This window comes from Camelina sativa, chromosome 2 (genome assembly GCF_000633955.1).
Source record: "Camelina sativa cultivar DH55 chromosome 2, Cs, whole genome shotgun sequence".
Lineage (NCBI taxonomy): Eukaryota > Viridiplantae > Streptophyta > Magnoliopsida > Brassicales > Brassicaceae > Camelina > Camelina sativa.
In genome coordinates this window covers 386404-405033 of record NC_025686.1, presented here as the reverse complement: position 1 = coordinate 405033, position 18630 = coordinate 386404, and the positions used below count along the sequence as shown (strand labels likewise).

At 38.1% G+C, this 18630-nt stretch overlaps 5 protein-coding genes and 1 long non-coding RNA gene across 7 annotated transcripts in view; 4 read left to right on the top strand and 2 right to left on the bottom strand.

The window, feature by feature from the left end:
* On the top strand, window positions 1–1013 carry LOC104712169 (actin-depolymerizing factor 8). Of its 2 annotated transcripts, XM_010429008.1 has the most exons (3): window positions 1–54; window positions 326–591; window positions 672–1013. In XM_010429008.1, exons 1-3 carry the CDS (start codon window positions 52–54, stop codon window positions 826–828), a joined length of 426 nt encoding a protein of 141 aa, XP_010427310.1. In that variant the 5' UTR covers window positions 1–51; the 3' UTR covers window positions 829–1013. The 2 variants fall into 2 exon arrangements, with proteins under 2 accessions (XP_010427310.1, XP_019088658.1); XM_019233113.1 differs by having other exon boundaries at window positions 7–591.
* Window positions 2335–3261, top strand: LOC104712161 (remorin). The gene is made up of 4 exons (XM_010428999.2): window positions 2335–2434; window positions 2523–2586; window positions 2671–2752; window positions 2941–3261. The coding sequence occupies exons 1-4, from the start codon at window positions 2407–2409 to the stop codon at window positions 3136–3138; spliced, it is 372 nt and encodes a 123-aa protein (XP_010427301.1). The 5' UTR covers window positions 2335–2406; the 3' UTR covers window positions 3139–3261.
* Window positions 3357–4076, bottom strand: LOC104712155. The gene is made up of 2 exons (XR_755485.2): window positions 4036–4076; window positions 3357–3687 (listed from the first exon to the last, which is right to left on the bottom strand). It is a non-coding gene; the product is annotated as an uncharacterized LOC104712155 (long non-coding RNA).
* On the bottom strand, window positions 4465–7552 carry LOC104746793 (DEAD-box ATP-dependent RNA helicase 8-like). The gene is made up of 8 exons (XM_010468324.2): window positions 6808–7552; window positions 6656–6716; window positions 6168–6402; window positions 5579–5817; window positions 5190–5441; window positions 4931–5111; window positions 4645–4733; window positions 4465–4557 (listed from the first exon to the last, which is right to left on the bottom strand). Exons 1-8 carry the CDS (start codon window positions 7110–7112, stop codon window positions 4465–4467), a joined length of 1455 nt encoding a protein of 484 aa, XP_010466626.1. The 5' UTR covers window positions 7113–7552.
* LOC104746785 (glutathione S-transferase T3-like) lies at window positions 10109–11005 on the top strand. Its single transcript, XM_010468313.1, has one exon. It carries the CDS (start codon window positions 10109–10111, stop codon window positions 11003–11005), a length of 897 nt encoding a protein of 298 aa, XP_010466615.1.
* LOC104712144 (K(+) efflux antiporter 2, chloroplastic) overlaps window positions 15246–18630 on the top strand; it is a gene marked incomplete in the record, with an annotated part of 8389 nt that continues 5004 nt past the window's right edge. The window contains 5 exon segments of the mRNA XM_019233105.1: window positions 15246–16323; window positions 17140–17842; window positions 17932–18103; window positions 18198–18288; window positions 18476–18611. Of these exon segments, the coding sequence (XP_019088650.1) occupies window positions 15504–16323; window positions 17140–17842; window positions 17932–18103; window positions 18198–18288; window positions 18476–18611 (1922 nt within the window).

Below are 18630 nucleotides of genomic sequence, written 5' to 3'. Positions count from 1 at the left end.
TTTCCCAATCATCAAACCAAGGTTTAAGAGTTTGACTCCTCCATAGAAAACATGGTAAGTTCCTACAACAAAACTGTCTTCTAATGTAGATGATGCATTGATTCTGTTTATGTTCGGTTTTTACATCCACCGATTAAAAAGGTTGTAAACATGTGGATGAACATATAGTGATATGTTAAAAGATTTCATATCAGAAACTAATAAGTAGTGTGTTATTTGGTTTGGAAGTGTGAAACATGGATAGGGTTTATGCATAAATTGACTTCGCAAGGATATGCTATGATTCCAAATGTTGTGTGTGTGTTTGTGTGTGTGTGTGGTGCAGGCGAATTCAGCGTCTGGGATGAATGTGAGTGATGAATGCAAGATAAAGTTCTTGGAGTTGAAAGCAAAGAGGACTTACAGGTTCATCGTGTTCAAAATCGATGAGAAGGCACAGCAAGTGGAGATAGAAAAGCTTGGGAATCCAGAAGAAACTTACGATGATTTTACAAGTTCGATCCCTGATGATGAATGTAGATACGCTGTCTATGACTTTGACTTCACCACCGAGGATAACTGTCAGAAGAGCAAGATCTTTTTCATCGCCTGGTAATCACATTTTTCATCCATTGCTATCCTTTGTTTTTCCCACGATGATCTGAAATTTAATCGTGTATTGATCAAAATAGGTCACCAGATACATCAAGGGTGAGGAGTAAGATGTTGTACGCAAGCTCAAAAGACAGGTTCAAGAGAGAAATGGAAGGGATTCAAGTGGAACTGCAAGCAACAGATCCTAGCGAGATGAGCCTTGACATCATCCAAGGACGAGTCAATAATCTCTGAAGCAACAACATTTCTAAAATGCAGATTCGTTTCAAATCTTAAGCTTTTTCTATCTATGATTTTTTTTTGTTCTTTCTGCTTTTGCTTGTTTCGTTCTTTTTGCAAATTGTGTGGATTTTTCAGTGGTCTTTGATTAATTGTTTTGTTAATCTTCACAAGAAAAAAAGAAAAAAAGGATAATTTAAATTCGTATGATGAGGCTTGTTATGTTCTACAAGAGAAACCAAGCATATTGATATATATAGGTAGAAACAAGAAGAAGAACGTACGTACCTTGGCGAACCCTAATCAATCCAGATTTGATTCAACAGAGTCAAATGTTGTTGAACAGAGGTATTTGAAAAGCCCCACTCCCACATCCACATCAATTTCCCAACACAGTCACACAACAAAAAAGAGAGTATTAAAACAATGAACCATATACATCCCAGATTGGGGAATCTGATTCTCACACAAAGAGTAGTTATGAGAGAATTAAAAAGCATCACCTTGTAATGTATGAGAACACATAAACCAAATGCGAGTTTGACGGATTAAAATCTCGAGATATCTATGAATCTTCATCTTCAGCTACAGAACCATTTTGGATTTGATGAAGCCTCGCACGACAAACATGTGAGAATTGGTTAGCGATCGGGGGGGATCGGCTGACGCAATTCGTTCATCTCCCTCCCTCCCGGCGGAATGAGATGGAATGAATACTCTTTAGCAAATAGAGAATTACAATCCAACGTGTCCCGTTTTTGCAGAGGAGCAAGCAAATATGCGTTGCTTACATGGGGATGGGGGGCCATATCATATCTTTTCAGGTGGTAGAATAGTCTTTTGTCTTCTAGCTTAAGCTGGATCGATTTATATTTACTAATATCAAAAGGGTTTCTTCGGGTCAGTATTCCCCAAAAAAAATGGATAGCATCGTATGCAATGTTGAATGTTGTGTATATTTTAATTTTATTTTGTCATCAACATCATATCATATGATATGTTCTTTATTTTATTTTTTTTACTGGGGAAGATGGAGTTCCCAAACATATTGCTTTAGCATCCACCTCAAAAGAAAATAAAAATTTAGTTAGGCAAGGTAACTAAAATTTGCCAACTCCTATATTGCACTTTGAACAAACTAGTCTATTCTTGTATTACAAACAATCCACTCAAACTTAAATATAATCTTAGGTGTGCCAATTAAATTAATTTTTAAAAATACACTAAATGGACAAGTTAAAGAGCAATTAGAAGAACACATTCACATAGTGCTCGCCAATTTTGTCAAGATTCGCTATCCTGCAAGCTGTGTAACATATATTCCATGTTACACATACATTTATATTAAAGCAAAAAAAAAACGAATGAAAAGACAAACACACACAAGGAAACCAATAAAACCAATGATGGTTCACCCTCATTATTCCCACAAGCAAAAAGAGAAAAAGAAAAAAACGACACTAATACAGAATCATTGAAGCCGACAATTTCATTTTTCACCTTTCGCATTCGAATATATTCTTTGGATCTTTATAAATAGACCTAACTTGGCATTTAACTTGCAATTAGAGCTTGAAGCTTATTTTCTATCAAATGGAGTCGGGTATTCCGATACAAAGAGGTAATCATCATATCATATCACAGAGTTTCAGTATTGTTTAGTTTCATGTTATCTTCTAAACTTCTAATTATTACTTACGATGCCTCAGGAGAAGAGCAGTCAAAAATCATCAAAGCATGGAAAGAACTAAAAATAACAAAGGTCAATAACAAGTAAGAAACAACACACAACCCCTTTTTCAGGGTTCTCCATTTCCTAATTGTGCTTTCAGAGATGTGACAGATTTCTGATTGCAGGACTCAGAAGAGGCTCTTAGACATTTCAGGATGGGAGAAAAAGGAAACAACCAAGATCGAATCTGAACTCGCTAGAATTCAGGTGATTCCACAAAAACACATCCACTAACTACACTCGTGTATGCTTAAAGACTGTCTGTTGCTGAAGTATATGATCAAAAACATGAATCTACCTAAACAAGAAGTAAATCAATGCTAAAAAGACTATAACATGGCATTGCATGTCGTCAAAGAGCAAACAAACAAACAAACAAAAATTGTTTTCCGCAGCGGAAGATGGACATTAAGAAGATGGAGAAATCAGAGAAACTAAGGAGCAAAAAAGCGGCAGTTCATGCAAAGGCACAAGAGAAGAAGGCACATGTTCAAACCAGACGTGCTCGAGAGATCCTTGATGCGGAAGAAGAAGCTGCTAGGTTTCAAGCCTCGGGACAGATACCCAAGAAGCCATCTTTAAGCTGCTTCTGAGATCAGCAGTAACCTGCGAAAGAGAGATTATCACCCATCTCCTTTCTCCTCTGTTCATATTTGTATTTTTCATATGTTGTGTGTTTTGCTTGTGTTGATCATGAAACGAGAGTGTTAAGTTCATTGTCCATAGAAAAAAATCATGAACTAATCCTATTGACAACACAGTACATGCTAGAATTAAATCTACAACCAAGGTAAATAGAAAACGGAAAATATCATCTTCAGGTTTCAGACTTATTATTGAAAAGGGGAATGAAATAGTCATGAAACCACAGCTATTTGAAGACGCATCACAACACTGAAACCACTGAACAGTCTACGACAAAGAAAGAAACATAGTATCAAACGCACTTGTTAAGACTAAATGAAAGACTTCACTTCCAATACTATCCGGTATTTCAAACCTTCTAGCCTTGTCTAAATAAAGGAATCCCAAAGACACAGAATTTTTTTTTTTGAGGTAGAGGCAGAATGTGAAGCCTTTTTGGGTTGTCGTTGTCCTGCACGGCTAGATAAGACAACTGTCTAACCATTGCTTCAACCAACCTGAAACATGCACAAATCCAAATAAATTTATAGGGGTCTTTCTTAAATGGGGAGCAAACCTAAATCAAAAGAAATTATCTACCGCAAGAGGACAGGAACAATGAGTTGCATACATGAACTAACCATATGAATGTAATGTATTATATTAACTCAAATTATGTAACGTGGTTGTATTATAACGATAGTTGAAATTCCATCTTTGATCTTTCCAACAAGAATGTCCAACAAGAATGTATTGTATATAATTAAATAAATTATCCTAGAGAATCTTGAGTTTACATGAAGTAACGACTCCAAAAGTAGGAATAATTCAAGTATGTACGTAAGTAGATAGTAGATACTACGTACCACTTATTACTGATTCACCTAACAGCAGACCAAGGCGGNGAGTTTGACTCCTCCATAGAAAACATGGTAAGTTCCTACAACAAAACTGTCTTCTAATGTAGATGATGCATTGATTCTGTTTATGTTCGGTTTTTACATCCACCGATTAAAAAGGTTGTAAACATGTGGATGAACATATAGTGATATGTTAAAAGATTTCATATCAGAAACTAATAAGTAGTGTGTTATTTGGTTTGGAAGTGTGAAACATGGATAGGGTTTATGCATAAATTGACTTCGCAAGGATATGCTATGATTCCAAATGTTGTGTGTGTGTGTGTGTGTGTGTGTGGTGCAGGCGAATTCAGCGTCTGGGATGAATGTNCCGGTAACTGCCAAATTGTAACACCAAGGTTAAACTATGCTGCAGGAAACAAGAGTACAAACGAGTCAAGAGAGAAAGACATACAGGTTAAATCGGTCCTCATAGGTGATAAGATTCACAGCTAAACCAAGATGGCCAAACCTTCCTGATCGACCAACCTGAAGAGCAACAGATATCAAAATCAGCTAACCATCAATAAAGACGTAGGAATCTAGTACAGTGTAAACATCTGGTTTTCAGCTTACCCTATGGAGATAAGTTTCTGCATTTTTGGGGAAATCAAAGTTTATCACCACATTGACTGCTTGAATGTCAATCCCACGTGTGAACAAGTCTGCAGCAACCATCACCAAATTATTAACTATTCAGATAAAGGACATAGCTGATTTCACAAGTTAAAAAGAGTAAAGCCAGTGTAACTTGTTCCACTAAGACCTCAACTAAAGCCACTCTTGGATTCTAAGAAGTAGATAGTTGAGTACTTTATTCATGGTGCTCGTGCAATAAAAGCATAAAAACACTTAGGCATACCAGTACACACGAGATTCCGGCATGCACCGTTGCGAAAATCATGGAACACTCTGTTCCGGTGGTCTTGAAGCATCTTTGCATGAATGTAAAAGCACGAATACCCAAGTTCTGTGATTTTTTTAGCTAAGAGCTCCACACGGTTTACAGAATTACAGAATATGATTGATTGGTTAATTTGCAGCTGCAGAAGAAGAAGAGAGTAAATGCCAGCTAAGAAAAGAAAAGAAACGATCAATGGTTAGTTCAGATCAGATCTAACCTTGGAGAATAGTGTATTCAAGCAATGAATCTTCTGTCTCTCTTCTACGAATGCATAGAATTGGGTAACACCCTTGAGCGTAAGTTCATCCATGAGATTGATGACGTAAGGATTCGTCAGAAATCTATCCTTAAAAGCCTTGACAGTGACAGGAAACGTGGCTGAGAACATCAATATCTGTCGATTTTCCGGAAGAAAGCTAATCAAATGTTCCACTGAAGGTTGGAACTCTTGAGACAAAAGCTTATCAGCCTGATGAATAGATCCATAATTAAGTTAGAACTGGGAGTAACATAAGAAGTTCTGCTAAAGCTTCTGTTGTAGCGAGAAATGGATAGAGAACATGAATTTAAAAGAAAAAAATTACAAAGAAAAAATTCTACATGTACCTCATCCATAACGAGCACCGAACAATCTTTCAAAACACAAACACCTTTCTTGGTAAGATCAAGAATTCTGCCAGGAGTTCCTACCAGTAAATGGACAGGCTGATACAAACGCATAATATCGTCTTTCAGACTGGTTCCCCCTGTGGTCACCATGACTTGAATCTTCAAATGCTTACCCAGCTCCTTACACACTTGTGATGTCTGAAGGGCTAATTCTCGAGTTGGAACAATTATAACAGCTGCATACAAGACAGGCATCAATGATAAACTAAATTAGAGCGGAAGCAGTAAACCTTTAAGGAAGGAAACAGTATAGGTTACTTAAAGAAGCAATGGCTTTATAGGCTCAAGTAACTAGTGTTTATTGTAGTTACTCTCAAGCAACCATGGGTATGACTAGTATTCTCTTTAGTCTTAAGAGATAAATTATGTCTGAGAGAATGAGGTGAGACCCATGAAAAATTCCTCAAATATTGTTATAAAACATCAGTTCAATACCTGTTCTAGAAGATGCTAGAATTTCAATTTCTTCTACAGTTCTAGTCACGTAAAAGAACCAACTGACAACATAGATCAGAAACAAAGTTACCTTGAATAACGTTGTTATCTTGGCCAATTTTATCCAAGACAGGAATACAAAAGGCGGCAGTCTTCCCAGTCCCGTTCTTTGCTCTGGCAAGGATATCTCTACCAGTTAAGGCAATTGGAATACTCTCTTCCTGAATAGGAGAAGGTCTTTCAAAACCCTTCTCATAAATCCCCATGAGAAGCTCCCGTTTCAAAAAATAATCTTCAAACTCGTTCCCTTTGGTGGCTGTCACATCCTGAAAATGATAACAAGTGAAGAATTGAGTAAATCTCATCCCATGCAACCAAGTATTCTTTCACAAAATAAATTATAAGTATTGAATTACGTAATAAGCTATCAAATAAGTAAGAACACCTTATGACACACCAATATAACACTTGAGACAAACGTAATAAACAGTAGTATGTAACCTTTCTTTACTTGTGTGAAAAGAAAATAAATCGAAATCCCAATTTACTCTATTTCGTCCAAACAATGATGAGCCTTACCTCTGTTCTGTAGCGAGTATCAGGTGCGGGTAGTTTTAGCTTAGCCTTCCAATCTTCTGAACTGCAAGAGAAATATGAATATAAAACATTAGTTATCATAGTAACGTAAGAAACAATCAAATCCAAGATTAAACTAAAAGTACAGAACTCACTTTGGGTCGATAACTTCGGACTGAACAGTTTTCTCAACTTCTACAACTGCATCACCGTTACTGTTACCGCCGGAGGGGATCTGAGCTCGTCGAAGCCATTGTTGTTGTTGCTGTTGCTGTTGTTGGTATTGATGTGGCTGAGACGGCGCTTGTTGGTGGTGATTCTGAGCGTAACCACCGCGCTGAACGTATTGTGGCTGTGGTTGCTGTTGATAATAGCCCTGCCGTGATTGGTAATTAGGGTTAGGGTTAATGGCACCACGGCCAGCGCCATTTCCGGGAGGATACCTTCCTCGATTGTTCATCACAAACCTCTAAAAACAAACGCTAATAACCAAAAACTCTGACTAAAGGAGGAGGGATCTGTACACCAAGAATACCAAACCGGAACTAGGGTTTTGCTACGGTAATACACAACCTAGGGTAATGTCGGAATTTTAGAGAGAAAAAAAAAATTCGCAATTTAGTTACAGAGAGGAAAAAAACTCTTCCGGAGAAATCTAGGGTTTGTAAAAATCACAAAATCGGAGATGTAAAGAGTAGTAGTAGATCTAGAATTTTGAAATCCAAAATCAAGCGAAATGTAGGGATTTGATATTTTGGAAAGAAGGTCCACGCGAGGAACGAGAGAGAAAGAGAGGAGGGATCAAAAGGGTCAACAGTAGTAATATAGAGACGAAGGTTCTCGCGTGAAACAGAGAGACGAGAGAGCAGACAGAGAGGCACAGAGATGATAAAATTATAATGTTTGTTTGATTTGGTCGGACTTTGTTGGCAATACCGTAAGGGCCTGGCGGTCTTGGTCTCTTGGGCTTCTGGGTGTTCAAACGGATCAGTTCTTTTTGTAAAATTTATAAAATTGCCAACAACTTCCTTTTCTTATACATATGTACCCATAATTTTTTTTTCTTCTTATTAACATATCAAGTTTTATCAACTTAATAATCAGGGAAGTTAACAGAAAACAAATTACAATAACATTGCTTTTTTAAGCAGGTTTAGTTTAAATGATTTGCACACTAGTTCGTCTTTTACATCTATCTTTCAGCTTCTAAGGCTGTTTTTTAGATCAAGAATTCAAGATTAACGCCATGCATGCCAAGCCACAGCGTACAAACACCACATGGTTGTCATAGAGTCTCCATTGAGCTCAAAAGCATTTCTTTAATGTTTTTATACTTCATCAAAATTCTACTTTTTTAATTTTATCCATCCATTCACTGGAATTCTTTTATATAATTGGAGTCATGATGACATCTTCTTCATTTGCTTCTTTTTTTCTTTATTGTTGGAAGTAGGATTCTTCAACTCACCAAATTCGTGTGTTGATTCGACTCGTAGCTGTATAGTGTTTTTAGAACAGAAGAGGATATTGTAGTCTCATTTATTTGTGATGCAGCGCATCTTCACGTCATTAACGTTTTTGTTGTTTGTTTGAGTCATGTTAATGGGCCTTAGGTTCATGGGTTTTAAAACCATAGTTTTGTCGTTAAACATTTACACTAGGGTTTTCGTTTTCTTATTTAAAGAGACATGAGTCTCATTATTGTGTAATTTATTGATTATTGAATAAACATTATTTTAAGAGAGCTTTGCCAAAAGTCTAGAGAGGAGGACTCTCAACCCTAAGAGTTTAGGCCATCTTTATAGGGACATCTTTTAGGGTGTTCTTGGGCTTAAATTTATTAAAAATAATCCGAATTTGGGCTTAGATCACAAAACATGTTCTTATTTCGGAACTGTTGTTGAGTGTGTTCTTGCGTCACGTGTCGCATTGGTATTGGTTCGAATTATTTGGAGGTCCTGAGTTTTATTTGCTTTCTTCTTCTTTGGTTTCATCGAGCTAGGGTTTACATTTCCAGAGTGAACAAAGGGCGATTTTTTTGCCGATCTCTTCGTAACCGTCGCCGCTGTCTCCGGCGACTCTGCAAGCTCTCCATCTCGACTTTCTCGGCTGTCTTGCGAAGCTCCTCACCATCTCTGCAAGAGATCTCGTAGTCTCCTCCGTCGCCGCTGTCTCCAAATCTCGTCGGCGATCTCTTTACCATCTACGCGTCTCGTCTGTCTCCGGCGTCTTGTCTATCTCCGGCGTCTCGTCTGTCTCGTCTCATATCCGGCGAACAAAGGCAAAGGTAATATCATCTTCTTGGTTTCATGGATCTGTCATCGATTTAGGGTTTTGGAATCTTTGAAAATATTTGAATTAGGTTAAGATTTAGTCTCATCTGGGAAAGTTTTGATTAACATAGGATTTGTTTGAGTCAATTTTGAATCTCGTGTGTTGTTTGAGTCAATTTTGAGTCGCGTCTGTTGTTACAGTCAATCCTTTTGAGTCAATTTCGATTCTTCCTTAGTGAATTTACAGTAATGATTAATCGCTTTTGCTTGAGTCTCGTGTGTTGTTACAGTCAAACATTGTGAGTTAATTTCGCTTATGGTTGAGTGAATTTACAGTAATGATTAATCGATTTTGCTTGTTTCTTTTATGAGGCTTCTAGGTGAGATTAAATCGAGGAGACGGATCATCAAACCTGCATCATCAAACGATAGGAATCACAAGTTTAGTGTATATTGACAGTGTTGTGATTGTCGCTTGGTATGGTTTATTTCTTGCTTGTTTGCTTGTTTGATTGTCGCTTGGTATGGTTTATTGACAGTGTAGTGTATATTGACAGTGTTGTGATTGTCGCTTGGTATGGTTTATTTCTTGCTTGTTGTGTATGTCGCTTGATATGGTATATTGACAGTGTATATTGACAGTGTTGTGATTGTCGCTTGGTAGTGTATATTGCATTAAAACTAGGGGTTTAGGTACTATGATTAGTATATGTTCTTGCGAGACTGAGTTATATATGAAATCATTAAAACTTGTGGTTTAGGTTGTATGATTAGTTTTTCAAACTAGCGAGACTGAGTTTATATATTTGTTGTACTTGAGTCTAATTTGCTAGACTAACAACTTGCGATTGTTGGGAACATTTTTAAAAATTTAAAACTTTGAAATTTTTTTAAAAAACACTCAATGAATTATATTTACTTCTGATTTGACTGAAGTAGGTAATGGTTATTGAGAATTTAAAGGCCCTAACAACAAAAAACTTTTGATATAATGGTCCTCTTACCTTCAATATATTACATCCATCGTTTTAAGCTTCTTATTACACCCATCATCTTTAAGCTTCTTATTACACCCATCATCTTTAAGCTTCTTCCTTCTTTAAGCTTCTTCCTTCTTTAAGCTTTTTCCTTCTTTAAGCTTATTCCTTAGTTAAGTTTCTTCCTTTTAAAGTCTGATTATCCTATGGCATCAAACAACACTCCTAACAGTCAGTCTCAATCATACTTTAGCCTTCTTAACTTCCCATATGACAGCTTTGCTCCCAATATAAACACTGATTCGTCTCAAATCCCTGCTTTTAGTTCACAAACTAGTTCACAGCCGCCTATACCTCCTAGTGAATCAGAAGCGACTCCAGAACAGCGTAGGGAGAGACGCTTATGGACCGCACAAGATGACTTGGTGCTGATAAGCGGTTGGTTAAACACATCGAAGGATGCTGTTGTTGGGAATGGCCAGAAGGCAGTGTCCTTTTGGAAGCGTATAGGAGAATACTACGAAACAAGTAGTCATGTACGTGGTGGTGCTGAGTCTAGGCGCGCTGACCATTGTAGACAAAGATGGCAAAAGGTCAGTAAGGAAGTAAGCCAATTCTGTGGAGCTTTTGCAGAGGCAGAGCGTGAGAAAGCAAGTGGCATGAACGATGTAGACGTTTTACAAAATGCTCACCAAATATATCACAAGCTGTACAAGAAGAAGTTTGCTTTGGAGTATGCTTGGAGTGTGTTACGTTTTGAGCAGAAATGGGCTAACCTCGAGATGATGAACCCCACTCCCAAAACAACCAGTTCGAGCAAAAGGAAAGCTGATGAAGCTGCTGGATCCACAGGTTCTGTCGTTGGTGAGCAAGAGAGCAGGCCTCCGGGCATAAAGGCATCAAAAAAAGTTAAGAGCAAAGGCAAGGAGAAGGCTACACCATCTGCTGAGTTTAGTAACATGTGGGAGATAAAACAGAAAGACCTAGAGGGCATGAAACAACTCCAAAAGATGTCCCTCCTTGACACTCTAATTGCCAAGAATGAAACCCTAGATGATGATGAAAAAGCCCTAAAGAAGAAGTTAATGGCGGAACTTTTTTAACTTAGAATAATTAGATAATGTCCGCTGGATTGTATGCTTGTTTGTTTTAACTATGTTAGTCCTATGTTTTTTATGTTTTAATCCTCTGTTATTTATCTTTTTAATGAAAACGCTTATGTTTGCTTGTTTAAACTATGGTTGTGTCCTCTGTTATTTATGTTTTAATGAAAACGCTTGAGTTTGTTTGTTTAAACTATGGTTGTGTCCTCTGTTATTTATCTTTTTAATGAAAACGCTTATGTTTGCTTGTTTAAACTATGGTTGTGTCCTCTGTTTTTAATGTTTTTAATGAATATTCACTTGTTTTTTTTTCAGGGAGACGAAGATATGTTCTTTGAATATGACTATGGCATAAACAGCCCACTAGATTATAGTGATGATTCAGAATCAGAGGCGGAGGCATGTTACTATCAACCTACACCAGCAACCAAGGTGGGACGACCTAGTCTGCCAAACCGTGAGGTAATGGTTCCACTACCTGCTCATGTGACACAACTGGACCAGCCGAACGACCAAGTCAACCAGCCCAACGACCAACTGATAGTTGAGCTCAAGGACCAAGTGATCCAGCTCAATGACCAACTGATCCAGCTCAAGCTTTTAGTGATGCAGCTCAAGGACCAAGTCATGGAGCTGAAGGACCACGTGATGCAGCTCAAGTAAATTTGTCGATGTTGTTTGCTGAGTTTGGGATGTTGTTTCGTTGAGTTTGGGTTGTTGTTTTCTGAGTTTGACTTTGAAAGAACCAAGTCACATGTATTTGTTTGCTTTGTTTGGACAGAGTCACTTATGTTTTTAGAGTTTGTCCGTTTGAGTCACATGTATTTACATGTATTTGATTGCTGAGTTTGAGTCACATGTATTTGTTTTTATTTGTTTGCTTTGTCACAAGGAACATTATCACTTGGTCCTTGTTCGTCACATGCATAATTTACAAACATCTACTCTTGTCACTTGGTCCTTTTCCTGGTCACATGCATAATTTACAAACATCTACTCTTGTCACTTGGTCCTTTTCCTGGTCACATGCTTAATTTACAAACATCTCACTCTTGTTCTATATATATGCGAAGATCAAATCATACAAACAATTACATATATTTTCTCTTCTCTCTTTCTTTCTCTCTTTTGTTCATCTTATTCAAAATCAATCCATTTTATTTCTCTCACCAAAAACACTTTCTTTGTCAACCCTTTCATGGCATCTTCTTCTAACAAATTTCACTATCATTATGATCCCAATAATGATAGTTTAAACCAATACTTTCAAGAGCAATTTAGCAACCAATTTCAAGCTGTTGAAGAGGAAAGTCCTGTCGAAAGGAAACCACGTACATATATCGATAGAAACCGCGAAGAAGGCCATGACCGTTTGTGGAACGATTATTTTCTGATAATCCGACATACAATGCTCACCAATTTCGCCGACGGTTTCGAATGAACAAACCGTTGTTCTTGCGTATTGTGAATCGTCTCAGTGAAGAAGTTCCATATTTTAAGCCAAAAAGGGATGCAACCTTACGGAATGGTCTTTCACCGCTACAACAATGTACTGCAGCAATTCGACTATTAGCATATGGGGCTGCAACGGACTCGGTTGACGAATATATACGTCTTGCTGAATGTACTGCTCGTAAATGTTTGGAACATTTTGTCGTCGGAATAGTTGACTTGTTTGGCACTGAATACCTACGCCGGCCCACACCAGAGGATCTTGAAAGGCTACTCTTTTATGGAGAGAAGCGGGGTTTTCCCGGGATGGTTGGAAGCATCGACTGTATGCACTGGAAGTGGAAAAATTGTCCAACCGCTTGGAAAGGAATGTATTCACGAGGCACCGGTAAGCCAACAATTGTTTTGGAGGCGGTAGCTTCACAAGATCTCTGGATATGGCACGCATTTTTTGGAGCTCCAGGTACTTGTAACGATTTAAATGTTCTTGATCAATCACCAGTTTTTAATGACATTATTTACGGTCGAGCTCCCAAAGTTACGTACTATGTCAACGGAAATGAGTATAATCTGGCTTACTATCTGACGGATGGTATATACCCCGAGTGGGCAACATTTGTTAAATCCATCCCACAACCACAACACCCAAAGCATAAATTGTTTGCAGAACGTCAAGAAGGTGCAAGAAAAGATGTTGAGCGTGCATTTGGAGTCCTGCAATCTAGATTCGCCATGATTAAGAATCCAGCTTTTTTATGGTCAAAGGGTAAAATTGCATATATTATGAGAGCATGTCTAATACTCCATAATATGATTGTCGAAGATGAACGAGATTCATACACACTCTATGACGAACAAGAATTCCAACAAGATGATGGAACTGGAACTACTCCGGATCTTACATTTTCGGTAAATATGTCTTCAAATCTTGAGGGATTAGGTGATGGCCATACAATGATCCGTGATAGACAAGCACATCTCAATTTAAAGGAGGATTTGATTGAGCATATATGGAATAAATTTGGATCTTAAACTATGTATTAATTAAATACAATGTTGTCTTGTTTAATTAATTAAGTAATATGTTTGTTTTTTTTTTTTTCAAAATTTTATTTACAATGTTTTGTTGTTTCATTAATATTTGGTATTGTATTATGAGTTTTATTTTATGTTTTATAAGTTTGAAATTTATATGTTCTTTTATAATATTTATATTTTAAAAGTTTATAAGTTTTTAAAAATGTTTAAGAAATATTATATAATTGTAATAAGTTTATTGTAATATTATATACTAAATTTATTAGATTTTATAATTGTATTATATTTAAGAATATTTTATTATTAAATCTAATGATCTTAACCATGTTCTCCCTATAACTAACTTTTTAGCAAAAGTTCTTAACAAGTGATCTTGGATTATTTTCCTAATATATTTAACCTAAGAACACTATAAAGTGTTATCCCTTTAAAGATGCCCTTATGTTCAAGCCCTGCAAGGAGGACTTGCAAAACCACGTCGATATCGTTCCTATATCGGCCCTATCCTTATTGCTTCTTCGTCAAGTTACGATGTTCTAAGCAAGATCCGTTCGTGAATCCGAGTTCTCCTGGAGATCTAGAGTTCTCGTCCGTTAATTAAGCTTCCGCTCTCTATCAATTTGTCTTTTTTTCTTGAACATATTGTCATATATGCCGCATGATGAGAGTGAGAGCATGTAACCAAAATGTGTCTTTTTTATTTTTTTTTCTCGCTCGTGATCACGTCCTCTGTATTCAAGTTGACATTAATAGTTAATTATGAGTCTTATTAGGGTAGATGAGACTTCGATTGCATTTGATAAGATGCGCCAGAATTATTCTTCAAATTTGGTGTTATGAGATCACATATGCTAAATTTGGATTAAGAAATAAGCTAATATACTTTCTTCTTTTTCTTCTGATAAAAATCATTAATCAGATTTATAGTAAGGTGTTATCATGATCCAGTAACCAGATTCTATATACAAAGAGTGTATACTCTCATGTGAGTGAGATGTCAAATAATCGACTATATATGCACTGTTCTCTCTATTTTTGAATTTGATTAACCAAAAAAACTTTGTTAGGTTGCATAAATATAATTCGACGTCATATAATAACAGTCCTGTTTCAAATAATTAAAGGAGTGATAACATTTATAATTACTCTCTTACACTAACGAATGGGGATGATGGCGTGCTCTAAAAACACGATCATCCCAATCCCATGATAAAAAATCATTGTACATAAGTACGTAATTTGTTTGTTACCGTTGGGAAAATCGTGGGAGAATATAACAACGGTAACAAAGTAAAAATCCCGGATGATACGTGGTCAAAAGGAAAAAGAAATGAAAACAGTGTGGGCCGGACGACGAGAGTGTGTAAGGCCCAATAAAGGAAAACGACTCTACGCCTTCGGAGAAGGTCGCCAAGCGTACGGTCGCTCCCTCATCAAAAGAACAACGTCGCTCGCATTTTTTATTAATAAATCCAAAATCGTCTCACAAATATTAAAAACACACACTGGGAAAAGGACTTAGTCACACGCGCCTCCCAATTCAGTGGGAAACTAAACCACCCCACCTCAACTAACCAAGCCACTAAACGAGGTAAAACGTAGTCGTTGATTCGAACCGCGTGTACAGTTTATGCGGCTAATGCGAGTATGGGTAAAGAGAGTTGGTGGTATATTCACGGCATATTATATGTGCACGAATTGAATCTCTAGGAAACGAGAGGGCATTTTCGTAACTTTCTTATAAAAAATCCTACCACGACTGGTTTTGGCATTGGCCAACAAAAAAAAAAAGGAAAGTGAGAGAGTTGAACGGAAAATCTGAAGACCGCCGAGAGAAATACTGTTGAAACGGAACTCTTCAGGAGAGATACGTTTCGTTTCTTTCTCATAAGCACTTCTCTCTCTCTCTCTCGGCCATTGATTCTTCTCTTCATCATCAGCTAAAGCCTCGACGCTCTCTTTCTTATGATCGGTCAGTCTCTCGTTCTCTCCGTCTTTGTTCAGTGATATGGATTTTGCTTGTAGCGTTCAGCGGCGGGGTATGTTTCATGGCGGTGCTGATTTCGCGAGTTACTGCTCGCCTAATCGAACGGTTACTCCTAAACTGTGTCCCAAAGGACTCGGCGGCACTAGATTTTGGGATCCGACGGTTGATTCTAAGGTTCGCTCTGCTAGTCGATTGAAAAGAAATGTATCACATCGTGGTACTTTGACTTTGAATGCTGGTTTCAATGGAAGATTCTACGGTCATTTGCTTCCTAGAAAACCAAAAAATGTTCCGCTGGGATTTAGGTTACTTTGTCAAGGTAATGATTCTGTAGGAGATATGGCTGGGAATGACCGGAATTTGGAATTCGCGGAAGGTAGTGATGACAGGGAGGTTACGTTTTCTAATGAAGAAAAGGAGACGAGAGAGCAAGATTCTACACCTAGTTTGGAGGAACTCAGGGATCTACTGAATAAGGCAACTAAAGAATTGGAAGTTGCTAGTCTCAACAGTACCATGTTTGAGGAAAAGGCTCAGAAGATATCGGAGGTAGCAATAGCACTCAAGGATGAAGCTGCCAGTGCGTGGAATGATGTAAACCAAACTCTTAATGTTGTTCAAGAGACGGTTGATGAAGAGTGTGTTGCCAAAGAAGCTGTTCAGAAGGCTACTATGGCATTATCTATGGCTGAAGCAAGGCTGCAGGTTGCACTGGAATCAGTAGAAGCAGAAGGGTACGACACTTCAGAAGTTTCTGAAGAGAGTAAGGCTAGAGATGGTGTTAAAGATAAAGAGGAAGCTCTTTTATCTGCCAAGGACGACATAAAAGAGTGCCAAGAAAATTTAGCTAGTTGCGAGGAACAACTCAGGCGTTTGCAAACTAAGAAGGACGAGCTGCAGAAGGAAGTAGACAGATTGAATGAGGCTGCTGAGAGGGCACAGATCAGCGCATTGAAAGCCGAGGAGGATGTCGCAAATATCATGGTATTGGCCGAACAAGCTGTGGCGTTTGAGCTTGAGGCTACTCAACGTGTGAATGATGCAGAGATTGCTTTGCAGAGAGCAGAGAAGTCTCTTTTTGGTTCTCAAACTCAAGAAACAACCCAGGGCAAGTTGCTGGATGGAAAAAGTACTGTTCTAAATGAGGATGAAGTCTTGACTGAAATTGTTGATGTAACCCATCAGGCTGAAAGAGACTTATCAGTAGATGGAGTTCCATCAGATGGTGTGACCCAGTCTTATGAGTCAGATAATGAGAACGGAAAGCCAACTGCAGATTTTGCTAAGGAGGTTGAGGCAGAAGCAGAGAAGTCAAAGACTGTTGTTCAGACAAAAAAACCGGATGTGCAGAAAGATCTGCCAAGAGAGAGTTCATCATCTCTTAATGGCACCAAGACATCATTGAAGAAATCCTCCCGTTTCTTTCCTGCATCTTTCTTCTCTTCCAATGGGGATGGAACTGAGACAGTATTTGAGAGTCTGGTTGACTCTGTGAAACAGCAGTGGCCCAAACTAATTCTAGGATTTGCACTTCTTGGGGCAGGGTTAGTTTGTTACTCATTGTTTTGCAGAATTATGTTAAACCATTATCTTTTGTCTGTTTTTTAATTGCAAGTTTTCTGATTCATTCCAGAGTGACNAAAAGAGTGCCAAGAAAATTTAGCTAGTTGCGAGGAACAACTCAGGCGTTTGCAAACTAAGAAGGACGAGCTGCAGAAGGAAGTAGACAGATTGAATGAGGCTGCTGAGAGGGCACAGATCAGCGCATTGAAAGCCGAGGAGGATGTCGCAAATATCATGGTATTGGCCGAACAAGCTGTGGCGTTTGAGCTTGAGGCTACTCAACGTGTGAATGATGCAGAGATTGCTTTGCAGAGAGCAGAGAAGTCTCTTTTTGGTTCTCAAACTCAAGAAACAACCCAGGGCAAGTTGCTGGATGGAAAAAGTACTGTTCTAAATGAGGATGAAGTCTTGACTGAAATTGTTGATGTAACCCATCAGGCTGAAAGAGACTTATCAGTAGATGGAGTTCCATCAGATGGTGTGACCCAGTCTTATGAGTCAGATAATGAGAACGGAAAGCCAACTGCAGATTTTGCTAAGGAGGTTGAGGCAGAAGCAGAGAAGTCAAAGACTGTTGTTCAGACAAAAAAACCGGATGTGCAGAAAGATCTGCCAAGAGAGAGTTCATCATCTCTTAATGGCACCAAGACATCATTGAAGAAATCCTCCCGTTTCTTTCCTGCATCTTTCTTCTCTTCCAATGGGGATGGAACTGAGACAGTATTTGAGAGTCTGGTTGACTCTGTGAAACAGCAGTGGCCCAAACTAATTCTAGGATTTGCACTTCTTGGGGCAGGGTTAGTTTGTTACTCATTGTTTTGCAGAATTATGTTAAACCATTATCTTTTGTCTGTTTTTTAATTGCAAGTTTTCTGATTCATTCCAGAGTGACAATCTATTCCAACGGAGTAGGAAGGAACAATCAGCTACCACAACAGACAAATATTGTCAGCATTAGCGCAGACGAGGTCTCCTCCAGCACAAAGCCTCTGATCCGGCAGATGCAGAAACTTCCAAAAAGAATAAAGAAACTACTTGAGATGTTCCCTCATCAAGAGGTATACGTGGTCATACAGGAAATGTACTCTTTCACAAGTCCCATACAAATCTCATGGAATTTAACTTGCTGCCTCCAACTTCAATAACACTTAGGTTAATGAGGAGGAAGCTTCCCTTCTCGATGTGGTGTGGTTACTGCTTGCAAGCGTCATATTCGTGCCTCTATTTCAGAAAATTCCTGGAGGTAATGTAATATAATCATATTTCAATTATTGTATTTTAACCCCCATATTTTTTTTCCCTACTTGTTTCACTTGGACTCGTACTATTCATTGTTATTATCAGACAGACCATTTCAGTTCTGGTGCCGCAATCATAATGCATAGAGATTTATATCTTATCTTGTTGGTTTCATCTGCTGCAATCTATAGGCAGCCCTGTTCTTGGGTATTTGGCGGCGGGAATTTTGATTGGTCCTTATGGCCTCTCAATAATTCGTAATGTGCATGGAACCAAGGCCATTGCAGAATTTGGAGTTGTCTTCTTGCTTTTCAACATTGGCCTTGAGGTGAACTTCAGTATTTGA